This window comes from Colletotrichum orchidophilum (assembly GCF_001831195.1).
Source record: "Colletotrichum orchidophilum strain IMI 309357 chromosome Unknown Scaffold_2.1, whole genome shotgun sequence".
Taxonomy (NCBI): domain Eukaryota; kingdom Fungi; phylum Ascomycota; class Sordariomycetes; order Glomerellales; family Glomerellaceae; genus Colletotrichum; species Colletotrichum orchidophilum.
Window position 1 is genome coordinate 245,476 of NW_019172958.1, and position 14,886 is coordinate 260,361.

The following is a 14,886-nucleotide window of genomic DNA, read 5'->3' on the forward strand; positions in this document are numbered from 1 at the left end:
GCGTTTCCTACACAAGTATGTTCTAAGAATGTTCCTTCAACGTAAGCATCATCTTTCAATACACAACTATCGTCCACTCAGTCAGACGATTCCCCGCTCTTGGACCGTTTTCTCGCTGGGCTTGATTCGCCACTTGCTGTTCTCCCTCTCCGGGTGCCAGCATCATCGAGAGCATCAAGCTGCGCCAATATAGTATTTAGCCTCTTCCGCGCCTCCAACTCACGCCCATTGATATCCTTTTGCGGGCGGAAGTATGTCCTGGCGATGTGCGTGACTGTGTGGTAGCAGTCGTACAGCAGAAGGCGGACGTGAGCCCTCTCCTTGTCTTCAATCAAGTCCGAGGAAAACATCGACATGATGGTGTGTCTATTGTTCAGATCTCCGTTGAATCCCCCGAGAAAATCACTGCTGGGTTCACGACCAAGATTTAGAGCAAATAATGGATCTCCAAAGACGAAGTTACTCCAATCTTTCATGCCAGCCATGATGATGCCATGGTCGCGGTGGAGGGCAAGTGTCGTGCTATCTCCTGAATTTGAACGGATGTCGTGCTCGTCGTCAACCTCACTCCCTGCGTCGCTGCCGTGTCGGTTCCTGTCTTGCAACCTGCCCATGGGTCTACCGTGTACCAGACATGCGCTGTCTCCCCGGTCCCGTTTCCTGAGCACAAGTGTGTTGACATCTTTCCCAACATCAACAGCCACAAGCCGGGGTGTTTTGATCCCATCCAGCATGTACTCAAAGCGCTTGAACTGCTGGCGGATGGTACTGTAACCCAACATGACTTGCATATCCTCCCCATCACGAAGAACGGCTTCTAGCATTGAGTGAAAGGCCGTGGTCCAGGAGTGGACTCCTCTTGATTCTATCAATCTCCCGGTGACATCTCGCCTCGCTGGTTTCGTGGGATCTTTAGCTGGTGTTGGCGCAAACGTAGGTAGAACAGCAAACGCAGGCCCAAATCTCCCAGTCGGCGACACTTGCTTGCAAAGCTCTCGAAACAGTTGGCCAGTCTGGAAATCGACTGTTCTTCGTTCAGATGACGAGAGTGGCGGGTTAAGTTCGGAGATGGGGGTGCCGAGTGTTGGCTTGACGAGATTATATTCGAGGTCCAACTCGTTCGATCCAGCTGTATGTGATATGAGTACCGGGATGAACGCCCGCAGTTCTTGCACCGCGGCATCAGCATAATTGGTGGCCTCGCTTGTAACGCTGGCTATGGGAGAGGTTGATTCGAGTAAGTCTTCCGGTTCCGTAATTTTCTCATGGAGCAGAGGCGGCTCGACGGTCTTGCCAGCAAGCCATCTCAAGACGGCAGCCTCCGAGATGACGGAGGCGCGTTCAGATCGCAGGAGCTTGACCATGGGCGGCGGGGGGATGACGAGAACCAGGCTCGCTCCGTTGGAGATTTTGACTCCATAGACGCGTTGGCAATGGACCGATGGCATCACCTGTACTTGTTGGACAGTGGCCTGGGGTACCAAACGACTTATAACGGTCTGTATGGGCTTTGACGGAGGAGGCGGTGCGCACATGGACGTCGTCGACACTGTGTTGTGGTACGGGTTCTGCCCTATGGAAGGTCGATGCGTGACGGGCGGTATGCTGCAGGTTTGCGAAACGCTTTGGCAGACGAATGGTATGCAAGGTTAAGTCGAGGTATGAGTGCGGTAACACCGACCAGGAGCCATGTGGTAGGGGTTGGGCGAAGTAGCTAGATATAGCGAGCCCTTTACGGCTTCCCGGACGAGGATGTCAGGAATTGCAAGGTCGTGTTGCGGCGTAATATGGACACACGGAGAGAACCGACCGGGGGCTTTGGGCGTTTTCATGCCAAAAGGGCAACACCAAGAGATCACTCCAATAGGAACGGGTGGCTAGCGAGGCGGATACGGAGTTTGAGCCAGCAGGAGAGGTTGACAGGCGGCGTTCGCTTATCTCATCGGAGCCGAATGATTATGGTGGTGGTGTTGATGATCGTAGCGCACTAGGTACGCGCTTGAGGCGACGGGGGGATGAGTCGAAGACAAGCGGAAGAATGTTCAGCGACGAACAGGATAGAAGGTGTAGGCGTTGGAAAGCCCGGGGGTGTGAAGGCGTGAGTAGGCAGGGCAATGCCAGCGATGGAGTGTTGTTTTCCCACACAGAGATCCTTGTTCGTGAGCAAAGACGGCGGTCGTCCGAGTATAGGACGGGGTAGTAGCTGGTCGGGCTGGCATGGGTATCTTCGTACGATTCAAGTGAGAAAACAAGACAGATGAGATGGGCAGGGTACGCTAAATTACGCAGTTGCGTTGCAGCGGTCTAGGTGAGAAGCGAGACTTGACGGGCGGGCGGCACGACGACCAGGCTCAAGGGACATGAGGCGGCCAAGCATCGAGGATGCCCTTGACCAGACCAAGGACAAGCGAGATCGCTTGAGAGTAAGCCAACGAACAAGATGAACTAATGAGAGGGCGTATCAGGCGAGCAACAGGCCAACAGACTAAGGCCGGTGGCCCGGTGGTGACGGGCGAGGCGTCGTGCAAGGAGTAACACTGGCTGACTATGTGGGAGGAAGAAAGGCCCTCAATGAGCATGTGAGGAATAAGCGACAGAGACAACACTAAGAGAAGACGACGTACGTATAAGCTGCATTCTATGCAACTTTGCCCTTTTGAGTTGCGCAGGAGGGGCATAAAGGTGAAAAGGTACCTAGGAGGAGCACCTATGAGCGCGTGTCAGTCTGACACACACACACACACACATCAGGGAGAGAGGGAGAGAGGGGCCACGAAGTGGTTAGAGAGTGTGGATGAGTCTGACGGACATAGGCCGAGGAGAGAGGTGAAGTATCGTAAATGGAACATGTCGGGAAAGGTGACTACGGGGGCCAGAGAGGGGGCTTTGAAATGCAGGATGCCAACAACAGATGAAGGAATGTGCCACTTGGGGTCAAGTCAAGCGAGGTTGCAGATGAAGGTCCTTCACTGCCATAGAAGAGAGGACGATAGTGGACTAATCGTGCAGTTGACGATCTCCACATACACGTAGCTAAGGTAAGGTGGGTAAGGTCCTCTGCAAAGTAGGCAGGAGGAGGAGCAAGAGGATATGCAAGCCAGGGACATCCAGGATTGTCACTTTTTTTTCTCGTGTATAAGGTTGGATAACCCGCGATTCGGGGTGGTGAGGTTGGTGAAGAAAGGGAATGGAGGGAGTCCATTCGTAGGGAACCCACCCCGGGGGCTTGAAGGATGACAGGGGACCCCAGCCAGGCCATGCCTCGTCAAGCGAGCCGGAGATTTGTTGATTGGGCATGGTTAAGCGAGACTGGCGGGTCTCGGATCCCCGCCCGCAGCGTCGGGGCGGTCGGCTGGACTGGACTACCTGTGAAGTTGGGACGACATGTGCACTCTTCCCTCCTCTACGGATACCAGGAAGGTACATCTACTTACCTAAGGTACCTAATCTGCCTCGGCAGATTACGGATACCTCACGGTAAGATGACCTGGGAGCTTTACACCTCTACTACCTACCACAGGTCAAGGGCATTTGTCAAGTTTGGGACACCTAAGTGCCCAGATTCAGTCCTGGATCTTCAGTTCCGCAGTACTTACTATTGACTGCGCAGTGTTCGTCCGTCTCTTCGACCTCTCCCATGTCTAACTTCATCTTGAGAAGGCTTCCAATGCAATATCTGCCTGGAGGCTCGCGCAACATGTCAGAAATGCAGGCCCAAGATTCAGCCCACCAACGGAGGAACTTTTGCTAGCGTCAAGCCGGTTTGGGGGAGCATGCATTGCTGCTGCTGATGCCAGTCATACTTGGCCTACAACGTACTGCTCTTAAACTCCCTGGTGTCTCTCACCACAACTTCAAGGTAGAATGTTTTACGAGAAGACACGCAACCTTCAGCCGGAATCCACTTGCAAAAGGGCTATGCTGCATCGGCCTGATATTCGCATGCGCCAGGTCTGTAATAGCAGCCAATCCCGGGTATCCTGATCGACCCCACGAGGGGGCCAATCCCAAGTTCCAGGGTCGAGCTAGCTGACAAGCCTGACATGAGATAGTGGAAGCGGCCAAGGTACCTTACGAACGGCACATAGAACCTACTATGTATGGAAGTTTGGAACGTTCCATTGTGCGGTAGACTCGTCAAATTTATACTGATAAGGCTTAGCGCAGTCATGGGCCCGGATGCGCGCGCTCCACACGGCCCGTAGGCCGGCCCACTCTGGGCGCTCGGCTCCGTTCAGCTGGCAATTTGGCCAGGAATAATCATGATGCCACGAAGACACGAGACGGCGTTGCGCCCATCGCTCATTGTCCGCATATGTCTTGACGAGAACATTGCGGAAACGTCTTACAATGACACAGTGCCTAGAGATCAGGCAGACAAGTAATCATTCTCCATGCAAGAAGCGCAGCCGTGTCCAATACTGCACACACGAAGACTTAAGATTACGAATGGCCATTCCAACTCAGGTCGCGTACTTCCGTATTGGGAAGTATCCCGCGGCGGTGAAAGAGATATAAAGACGGAGATTGGTGTAGGCCATTTCGATCTTCATGCATCCCTTGTCGAACTCTGGATATTAGGGACAGGTACTCAAGAGCTCAAGGGTAGATCGAGACGCCGGGCCTCCGGCTGCCGGCTTCGGACGTGTTCGAGGGATGGGGCGGGCAAATAAAGGGAGCACGCAATTCAGCATCGGCACTCTCCGTAAGTCTTTCTCTATTTGCGAAGGAGACGGTCTATCGGCTCAATTGCTATCCCGTCCTCGCATCGAGGTATTCGCACTCCTTCAATGTGTTAACAATAAATCGAAGCGAGCCCGGAGCTCCCGAAATTTTTCACAACTTTGCTGCGCAAAAAGAACTACCCCCGGGATGCAGAGAATAGATGAGCCAAAAAGCATCCTTCGCAATCTATCACGTAAAGCAAGTCCAAACACGCCAATCATACCACCTTTTCTTCGCTTTCTTTCGGGGCTGAGCAATTTGCCTTTGCTCCAGGAGACGCCTTATACAGTTCGTTGACGTTGAGCTTCTTTAGCCCATCCCAGTCACTGCGTTCAATAACACTCATTCCGCAGAAGCTCTGCAAACCAGTCAGCCGGTGCTCGCTAGCTCTGTGCTGACATTCTCGACTAACCTGGAAGACATCGACGAGTATGACCTTGTCAGCATTGGTGAGGTCGACCTTGTGCCGCGGGCTGACGACACTGGCGATTTGCTTAATGAGCACGTCGCGATCTAGTGAGCTGTTACTGCGTATAGAAGGTCGGATGGCGTACTGTCGATGTATTAGCCAAAATTACTCAGCCAAGGATCGCCATTAGTGGAGTTACCGTGTAGGCTGGCTTCTCGACCTGGGCTTTACGCTCTTCTTCCGCCATCTCAGCACCGCTTTCTGTGGCCCGGGAAGTCTCCTCTGTCAGGTCAAAATGCGCAGCCAGAGCCTTGCCGGCGACTCGTGCCACGCCGTTCTCAGATGCCTTGTCCACAAAGGTCACCGGCGTCAGTCGGTTGATGTACTTGGTCTTCCGCTCTTTGAGGTCGGCGCAGCTGCGGGCGTCTAGGCATATGCGGCGGCAAAGCTCCACGGGGTCGATAGGATCCCTCGTCTTCATGAAGAAAACACACTCGATACCAGCCTTGATGGCCTTGAAGCTACGCTTGATCTTGCCTCTATTGACGGCACTGATGCCGTCGAGCTCCTTTTTAATAGAGACCTCAATGTCCACGTCTTCCTCGTCTGATTCGACGTCTTCTCCTGGAGGAACGATGCCGTAGAGAGTCTTTGCGTACTACAAGACAGTCATGTCAGTGAGCGCAGAATGTGCAATGATGGCAAGATCCACAAACCTCGTCACACAGCGCGCTAAATTCACTGATGGACTTTCCATCCATGCCTCTGGCAAACGTGACCCAGATACCCTTGTCTCCGACCCCGAGGGCGACGCCCTTGTCCTGAAGACTGGCGACCTTTGCCTTGTGCTGTGGCGTCTGCCACTTGCCGGAGCCTTGTCCACCCTGGGCGTTACTTTTTTTCAGCCATGGACTTTTCACTTTGGGAGCGGGATTCCTTTTGGAAGCTTGAAGAGCCAGCATTGGAAAGTATTCAGTGCGAAGCGCAACCTGCAGAAATGGGACTTCAACCTACCTTGCTTTTCTTTGCGGGCCGGCCACTACCGCCATCCAAAGCTGGCTGTTTCCTCTTTGAATCTGCCATTTGATTGCCTGTATAGTGCGGATTATGAGAACTGCAGCCCTGGGAGAATTCCGCTCGAGGTAGTAAAGAATTGCTGCGCTTACGCACTCGCGAGCCGTGAATCTGGAAATGGAGGCTTTGTGGAATGGCTGAGAAAGGCAACAGGCGCCTGCGCTGTGCTGTGCACCTCGGTAGAAGGAGTAAAAAAAAAAAGTCACACCGCCCGGAGGTGAGAAATCAGACGACCCGGACCCGCTAGCTATCTCTCAAGCTTCTTCCAGGCAAGCTACCGTCCCGTCAATCAGAAACCGTCAACAACTATCAGAGAGCTACCTCCCTTTTTCTTCTTCTTCTTCTTCTTCTTCTTCTTCTTCTTCTTCGTGATCATGGCAGCTCTTGCTATTTCGAGACTCCTGAACTAATTGCCATATATCGCTGGAACAATTGCGTAGGACTGTTGCTCGCATCTGTACAGTGTATGTACCTCCATTGCTCTTTAAAATTTGAACGTGAAATGGTAAAGCACGACAATCGGGTTGTATTTTACAATTCTTCTTCATTCGGCGTCTCTTCCACTTTAGTTCTATGGTTATGGCATTCATCACATGACCTGACTTCACAGGGCTTAATGTTAGATTACCCAATGGGTAGTCAGGGTCCAGTCACACGGCACAAAGCCATCTGATTGTGTGTCAAGAAATCTCGACACTACCTTGTTTCCATCCTTGGTACTAGATGCATAGAGGGAACTCAATCTCACGTATCAGCGCCTTGCTTACTCAATTATCATTGCTTAAACCAATGAGCCAGCACATACACCAAATACCAACGACAATGAGTGTACAGAAATCATCAAATATTCATCTAGTTTGCAATTACTCCAGCAGCGATTCCATATCGTTTTACCAGTCCATGATCTAATACCAGAGATAAGAAAAGAATCAAACCATTACGTCTAGTCATGCGCCGGAAAGCCTCTTCCTGCGCCATGGAAACCAAATCACCCTATATGTCAACACCGCTGCTGTATCTGTATCTACTCGACCTTGGCATTGTTTCTGGCGCTGGCCTCAGCAGTCATGATCAACGCTCTTGGTGCATCATCCTTGGGGAGGTAGAGCTCGACAAACTGCAGCGTCGTGGGGTTGTTGAACTCCTGGTCAGTCAGGAGCTTCTCCAACTCGTCCTTTGTCTTGACCACAAACTTCTTGGCCGTCTCCTCAGTGCCGCCAAACACTGTCGCAAGCTCTTTGTACTGCCACTGGACAATGTCGTTGTATTCGGCCTCCATGCCATGAATGAAGCGCTCAATGGTGTATCCATCGTTGCAGATGACGAAGCTATATTGCGGCTTTAGCATGAAACCCTCCAAATCATTGCGAGGGAATGACAGGGTTCAACTCACATTGTCGTCTTCAAGCCATGGCGCAGCATGGTAGTGACCTCCTGGGCCGTAAGCTGGAATGAACCGTCGCCGACGAAGAGAATCGTCCTGCGATCCTCGCCCGCATCCTTGGCAGCAAGAGCCGCGCCCTGGGCAGCACCGACAGACCAGCCGATGCTCCCCCAAAAGACCTGACTCAAAGCCGTGACTCCAGCAGGGAACTTGGTGTCCCAGATACCAAAGTTGGCCGTGCCCGTCTCCGTGACGACGATGTCGTTTTCACGAAGGTAGTTGCCAACTCGAGGCCATAGATAAGCCTGCGTAATGGTTTGCGAGGGGTCTGAGCTAGGGCTGGGCACTCTGTTGATCACCTCGGGAGATGTGACGACGGAAAGTTGACTCAAGTCGAGACGCTCAGTGACCTTGCGGAGGACTCCGCGCATGGTGATGCCGGGATATTCAGAGTACCTAACTCTGGTGTGTGTGCTGTGGAAGTCAATGGTGTTGAGCTGCGATGTCCGGTAAGAGAATCCAGCGGTATTGAAGTCACTCTGCAACGTCGTTAGCAGGCTGCTTCTTGATAGTTGGAGGGTTGAGTGTAGCTTACCTTGAGGCCACCAATGGACAAGATCAAGTCTGAAGACTCGAGCCGCTCACCTACATCGGGCTGCGAAGCGGTGCCGGCGTAAACGCCACCATAGTTGGGATGGGACTCGTTGACGGCACCCTTACCCATGGGCGTCACAAAGACTGGGATCTTTGTCTTCTCAAGGAGTGCATGGACCTCGGGGAGAACGCGATGACGGATAGCGCAGGCGTCAATCAACATAACGGGCTTCTTGGCGGCGTGTAGGGACTTGAGAACAACGTCGACGACGTAGTCCTCTCTATCGGGGTCGTTGGTGGCCTCTTCGAGATCGATGGGTGCATTCAGGCGCTGACCCTCGATCTTCTTCTGAACCATGTCGGTGGGAAGCATGATGTAGACGGGACGGCTGCGGATCCAGCACTCTCGGAGGGCATGGTCGATTTGGTTGGCGATCTCGGCGGGGTTGTTGAGGCGAGCAACATCGCATGATATTTGCGAACTCATGTTGGAGAAGACATTGAAGTCGCCATTGCCGAGGGTGTGGTGTAGGAGCATGCCATTCTTCTGGGAGATGGTGGAGGGGCAGCCGACAATGTGCACGACGGGGATGTGTTCCGAGTAGGCACCAGCAAGAGCGTTGATGGCGGAAAGCTCACCAACACCAAAGGTGGTGATGATGGCGGAGATGCCCTTGACACGGGCGTAACCATCGGCAGCGTAGCCTGGAAGATGTCAGTTGCTAGGATCTAAGCAAGGCAATTGGGCGGGTTGCCGCGGTGCTTACCGGCGTTGAGCTCGTTGACGTTGCCAACCCATTTCAATCCGCACTGGGGAAGATAGTCGAGGGCAACAAGGTTGAAATCGCCGGGAAGGCCGTGAACGGAGCGGACCCCGATCTCGTGAAGTCTCTTGAAGAGGTATTCGACGACGTCAACAGGCTCTATGAGCCCTTGGGTTCTGATATCAGCCATAATAGAATTGGTGTGCGAGCAGCTGATGGTGTATAAGTGGTAGCTCTGGATGCTGCCTCGGGTGTTTGTTGAGGTGGTGTCTTAAATGTATGAATCCGGAATGAAGAGAGAGGCAAGAGTTACTAGTCAAGGGCAGAGGCTTGTAGGCTTATATCCAAGTCGACGACCGGCGGAGATGGCGATAATGTTCCCAGGCGAGCTCACTCGAGTGAGTGCCGGCATCATTGGATGGGACGCCTAGGATCATCAAGTCAGGCCACTAACCATTGCAGATTGAAACGACAGGGCCATCGGCGACGGGCGACAGCTCATGCAGTTCCATTTTCGTATAAGTGACAAGACACCAAGGGCCCGCGAGGCGGCTGAAGCGCAGTGGGTACCGGGTTTCGGCATGCCACGGGCTCTATAAAGATTTGGCTGAAAAGGGACCAAGACAGACTGGGTCCTGGCATCAGATGGAAAAAGACGCGAGATGATAGCGTTGTTACCCAGCGTGTCGCGGCTCAGAATAGCGCAGAGGGCCAATAGACAACAGTGATGTAATGGAACACGCCACAGTAGGTTGCGGGTCTTGCGGTCACCAATACACCGGGCTCAAGCCGGAAGAGGCCGGGGGGTTCCGGAGGTGAGGTGAGGTGAGGTGAGGGGAGGTCCCAGATATCTGAGGGAAAAAGGGATTTTTGAGGTGCCCTGGACCGTGTACAAAGTAAGGCAACATTCTAATTAGTGAGACAATGGAATGGGACGATAATAAAGTTGCCCGCGGTCAGGGCAGAGCAGGGAAGAATCCGTGCGTATCAATACTGTGTGTATCCGCAACTGTTCGTACGTTAATAGTGGTTGAGGTGTGGGTTTGGGCGAGAGGGCAGGAGAGAAAAGTGACACTTTTCTGCGGCCGAAGGCCTAGAACATGCCAGGACCAATCAACCCTTGCCCCTGCTGGGTGAGGCAAAGCCTTGCAAGGTACGGATACGGAACCGTTGACAGCGTGGGATCTGCGCCCATCTCGCCGGGATCCTGCGGCATGCCGTCCTATCTCCCACTCTCTCACTCTGCCACTCTCCCACTCTACCACGTATCCATGCATGTCGCAACTGAACTTGGAAACATCGCATTTTGCTTCGAGCCACTGTAAGACCATGACCTGAGCTTGGAACCTCACGGATCAGCGGTGATGGACACGTTTACGGCTCAAACGACTCCAAGGGGCCGATACCGTGGATGCGTCCGTTGTCACCTCGCATCCGGTTTTCCCTGACCGCCTGTCCTGTTGGTGGTTGTCGCTCGCAAACGGGGGGGAGAGGACCCTTCCACATGATCTGATCCTGGCCCAAGCCTATCGGCCCTGCTACGGCGCAACGGCCCAAATAAACCGCAGGTGCACGTCAATCGTACGGATACGCCTGTGGGCTGCGGAGCCGGGCCCGGGACCCGCTGCACTTACTCGACTTCGGACCGCCGCTCGAAGACCGAATTATATCGCGGTGCCATTCGGAGAAACCGCTTGCGCCCAAGTCCCGAGGCTGAGGGCAGCCGAGTGCGATGTTTCTTTTCCCTTAGTATGGGGCTACTTCGACATACAAAATGCAAGGTCAATATGTAAACTGGCTCGAGCATTAGCCCATTTCATCTGTATCGGAAAATCCTGCACATGTCAGATCATGTTCTGAGCATCAGCTTAGGAAAAGCATGACGAAGATCTGCATGCATAAGTGTGTCTAGAAATGCAGGAGACAGCCATTTTTGATGCCAACCATATGCAAGCCACGACGCCCCAGTCCGGGCGGGCGGCGTGGAACAGTCGTTTACGGGCAACAATTCACGGGAAATATTTCAGATAGTGTGCTTGTGCCACCATTATTCTATGTGAAGGGTATAGTATTCTACATACGGCACAGCGCACTGCCTTGCCACCGCTGAGAAGAGTAGCATCGTCTTCAAAGCCCAACACCCGTGGCCATGTTCACGATAGTGCTGCGTGTGCCTGCCGCCGTCGGTTGGTCTGTTTTGAACACATCTTACATCTCGAGTCGCGCCGCTTTCAATCGCAACGACCGTCTTTCCAGCCTGTCCGCCATCGCTCTTCCCATTTGCTGCAGTCAAACTCCTTTTTACCAAGCTTGCGATTGACCTCATTATGCGCCTCGCAAAGCCAATTCCCAAACTCGCTCCGCCCCTCAACTCGAACCTGTTCCTTTTGTATGTACGATTGGAAATCTTCGGCGCACACCCAGCAGGGGTATAGCTTGGAAAATAATCTGACGAAACCTCGGAGGTCGTCTTTCTGGGCGGGAGAAGGCTTTTCGGGGTACGTCGCGGCGATGGAGTGCAGCAGTTGCCAAGTACCTCGTCCGAGGGTTTCGACGTCGGGGGGACAGTCGTCGATAGACACCGAGTTTACCGGGGTTCCGTTCTTGGCAGAGCCGCTCATCTGGGAAGCCCAGCTGGAAAAAGCGCTCTTGGAGGAGCAAGACCGACATCTGAAGATGCCCAATGTCAGTTGTATCTCTGGAAACAAAGCAAGCCCTAGCCAGGCCAACGCAGTCACATCATCGGCAAGATGGAACAGGGAACCTACGGCTTGCCATCTGGGCCCAACACCATCCCCTTTGGCAAAGGCTTAGGGGGATCAGCTTTCGCCGTCGCAGTCGCCTCAACGGGTGTGGCGCTGCTTAATTGAGGGTATCGCTCAATGTCGGCCATTACGGAATTGCTGCGCAAGGTTTTCGCTCTTATCGCGAGGCGCGAAATCAACGGCGACGGGTCCAAAAGAAAGACAATGTATGCGACAAGGGACTTGAATGGGGTGATCTAGAACGCGCGATGTCGGACGGTTTGCGGGTTTCGTTTGCGAGAAATTTGTAAGCTGGAAGGCTCTTCATCTGTGACAACCTACCTAAGGTAGGTACCTAAGGTAAGATAGGTAGGTACCTTAGTGTTCATGGCGATCCGTTATCGATAAGCCATCGAGGCAGGTAAGGTAAGGTAAGCCACTTACACCACCTACCTAGGTGCTAAAGTAGCGCAAGGTGCCTTGCCTTACCTTATTCGAGTTTCGGAGTGGTGATGCTGAGTGGCGGCGAGTGGCCGGCTCCCCTCGGCAAACGCCGGCCGACCTCCGATCTCTGACACTCCTGTCGGTGCCTGAAATGGCCCATAGGGGGTTTGCTTTGGTGTAGTGAGGCGGGAGTGCCACCAAGTGCTGCCGCCGGCGCCTTACCGGCCCAGAAACAAAAGGGGGTGGGGGTCCGCTGCTCAATCGATCCCACGCTATCCGTACATCGTCCGTAAGGTACGGAGTACGTACTCTACGAATGAAGATGAGGTGGGGTGCTTGTTGTTTCTGAGCCACATGGCCGTCATCCAAGGTCACCCCATATGGGCTCTATGGCAGCTGTCTTTTCGGACCGTCGAAATGCATCCACGACGGGATCCGGGAGTTCTTGCAGATGCAGGTAGTTCCACTTGATTCCAGCAATTGGGTGCTCTGCTCATTAAGAGCGGGGAATAAGCCTATCATTCTCCGATACACCCCATTTTATCTCCTGACCTGGCGATTTTTTTTTTTTTGGTAAACGGCGCTGTTTCTTGCGGACTGTTTGTCGCATACTTTATCCTATACGCCGCACTCAATCAGGTGCTGAGGAAACTTCAAAGAGCAGTGAGATTGATGCGTTGGACTTGAGATTCGACTTGAAGGCTGACAATGGCGATGGAGAAGACCCGCCCATGTAGCTCTGGGTATCTAAGTGAACTGCTTTTCAACGGAATTGGGCACTGCCTTACCTAAGACAGTACGTAGCTCTATTCCAGCTCCGCCTGCCAAAATTCACCGAATCGTCTTTGGCGGGGCACCGCCGCTAAATGTGATAAACGTTGTGTCAACGAATTCAATTTCCAGAGGGCACAGCAAAGCGGCAGATTACTACCATTGATTCCATGACTTTGAGACAACTAATCGTCTGACCCCTTCGCCGTCTCGGTGAACGACGCACCGGCCCACCGCGATCTCCGCCATGGCTCAGGACCCTTCATCGACTTCATTGGTGAAAGTGCCCGTCCTGCTGCTCAAGACCAAGTCAACTCCGGGCGACTCGTATGAGGACCTACTCTCACGTGAACACGACGGGTATGCCTTTGAACCAGCTTTCGTCCCAGTCCTGCAACATACCTTTCAGGAACCGGGCATGACGACGGTTCAGGACGTCTTGCAGCGTCGGGGGATCAACAACGGCATCGACTGCTCGTATGGCGGTCTCATCTTCACTTCACAGCGAGCGGTGGAGGCATTTGCCAGCTTGGTAGACGAGAAGAAGGGTCAGTCGCGGTCGCCTCTTTGCTCAAGGCATCTCGACGACATGACAAGCAGAGCTGACCAGATCGACAGGCACTGAAGAAAAGTGGCCTCATCTCCAGAACGTCCCAGTCTATAGCGTTGGCCCGGCCACCACACGAGCTCTCCAGTCCATCTCACAGGAGGCTCCGTTGCAGATATTTGGTGAGCACACGGGCAATGGCGACGCCTTGGCCAAGTACATCGTGAGCCATTACGGCCAAAGGTACCAAGACCGGCCGACGAAGCCACCCCTGCTCTTCCTCGTTGGCGAGCAGAGGCGGGATATTATCCCCAAAACCCTCATGGACACGAAGTTGCCCAGCGACGAAAGGATTCAAGTCGACGAAGTCGTGGTTTATGGGACGGGTGTCATGGAGTCATTCCCTCAAGACTTTGAGAATCACCTGAAAGCTACCGAAACCCGGTCGACGCGGTGGGTGGTTGTCTTTTCTCCGACAGGCTGCGAAGGTATGCTGCGTGGGCTAGGAATGCTGGACGAGTCCACAGGTAAGGCCAAGACAGACCGGCTGGACGGGCGCAAAACGTTTATTGCAACGATTGGCCCGACGACAAGGGACTATTTAAGAAGAGCGTTTGACTTGGAACCAGACGTCTGCGCAGAAGAACCGAGCCCAGCAGGCGTCCGACGAGGCATTCTTCATTTCATGGGAAAAGAGAGGTAACAACTTTCCGAAAAGGTATGAATATAGAAAACTGTCCATTGAAAAGCACCCAAGAGACACTTGGTCCGCGGTTTCTGTGCGCTCTGACCAGATTCAAATCCATGAACACCCGACCTTACGACACCAGCCCATCTTCCCCTACAAGTACAGAATAAAGACATACATACAACCCAGCCAACGGGCTTTCACTACCAATCCAGCACGACCTTCAGGCAAAGCAATTGGCCAGAGACTTTGGTCCGACATTAAGAGTCAATCACTTGAGGGGTACGGTTGTCCGTACCTAATTGGTATACAAGCACGCACACAGGTACAGGAGACGGGGGTATGGTTGCAGGGGGTTAGTCTTATGGGGCTGAATGTACCTTGTGATTGGCTGCATATCCATTAACATTGAGACGCGACCAACGCGACTTACGCGACTTTTCGCGCGTCTTAGGCGCAACTCTGCCAACCTACAGCATCATCCAGCGCGTCACATGGAAGGACGCGTTGATTGCTACACGGTCCACAAGACCTAACCTGTGGGCCCTTGGATCAACTCTTACTATACGATAAAGTGACAAAAGTGCTATTAACGAGACAGAGAGAAAGAAAGCATCTCGGTGAAGCATTTGCTGAGCCGGGAACATACATTCGTCCCGATTTGAAGCTCTAACGCCGTTGGTTACCTGCGTGGCTCCACGCCTGAAATGAGCGTCAAAGGCTCAAAAGAATGGGTTTCGTA

The 14,886-nt window shown here is 53.2% G+C and overlaps 7 protein-coding genes across 7 annotated transcripts; 2 read left to right on the forward strand and 5 right to left on the reverse strand.

Moving 5' to 3' along the window:
• Positions 1–77: 77 nt before the first annotated feature.
• Positions 78–1,448, reverse strand: CORC01_00211 (uncharacterized protein; the record flags this gene model as incomplete). Its single annotated transcript, XM_022611869.1, has 1 exon — positions 78–1,448. One exon carries the CDS (start codon positions 1,446–1,448, stop codon positions 78–80), a length of 1,371 nt encoding a protein of 456 aa, XP_022481494.1.
• A 55-nt stretch (positions 1,449–1,503) lies between these two features.
• Positions 1,504–2,535, forward strand: CORC01_00212 (uncharacterized protein; the record flags this gene model as incomplete). The annotated part of the gene is made up of 4 exons (XM_022611870.1): positions 1,504–1,611; positions 1,868–1,991; positions 2,350–2,423; positions 2,485–2,535. 4 exons carry the CDS (start codon positions 1,504–1,506, stop codon positions 2,533–2,535), a joined length of 357 nt encoding a protein of 118 aa, XP_022481495.1.
• CORC01_00213 (uncharacterized protein) lies at positions 2,043–2,219 on the reverse strand (the record flags this gene model as incomplete). The annotated part of the gene is made up of 1 exon (XM_022611871.1): positions 2,043–2,219. The coding sequence occupies one exon, from the start codon at positions 2,217–2,219 to the stop codon at positions 2,043–2,045; it is 177 nt and encodes a 58-aa protein (XP_022481496.1).
• A 2,407-nt stretch (positions 2,536–4,942) lies between the features above and the next one.
• CORC01_00214 (THUMP domain-containing protein) lies at positions 4,943–6,217 on the reverse strand (the record flags this gene model as incomplete). Its single annotated transcript, XM_022611872.1, has 5 exons — positions 4,943–5,083; positions 5,138–5,278; positions 5,334–5,792; positions 5,851–6,018; positions 6,149–6,217. 5 exons carry the CDS (start codon positions 6,215–6,217, stop codon positions 4,943–4,945), a joined length of 978 nt encoding a protein of 325 aa, XP_022481497.1.
• Positions 6,218–7,232: 1,015 nt separating this feature from the next.
• CORC01_00215 (thiamine pyrophosphate enzyme) lies at positions 7,233–9,140 on the reverse strand (the record flags this gene model as incomplete). Its single annotated transcript, XM_022611873.1, has 4 exons — positions 7,233–7,536; positions 7,602–8,131; positions 8,188–8,891; positions 8,954–9,140. The coding sequence occupies 4 exons, from the start codon at positions 9,138–9,140 to the stop codon at positions 7,233–7,235; spliced, it is 1,725 nt and encodes a 574-aa protein (XP_022481498.1).
• A 2,041-nt stretch (positions 9,141–11,181) lies between these two features.
• On the reverse strand, positions 11,182–11,843 carry CORC01_00216 (Erv1/Alr family protein; the record flags this gene model as incomplete). Its single annotated transcript, XM_022611874.1, has 2 exons — positions 11,182–11,620; positions 11,719–11,843. 2 exons carry the CDS (start codon positions 11,841–11,843, stop codon positions 11,182–11,184), a joined length of 564 nt encoding a protein of 187 aa, XP_022481499.1.
• Positions 11,844–13,156: 1,313 nt separating this feature from the next.
• On the forward strand, positions 13,157–14,159 carry CORC01_00217 (uroporphyrinogen-III synthase; the record flags this gene model as incomplete). Its single annotated transcript, XM_022611875.1, has 2 exons — positions 13,157–13,457; positions 13,528–14,159. 2 exons carry the CDS (start codon positions 13,157–13,159, stop codon positions 14,157–14,159), a joined length of 933 nt encoding a protein of 310 aa, XP_022481500.1.
• Between the last annotated feature and the right edge of the window lie 727 nt (positions 14,160–14,886).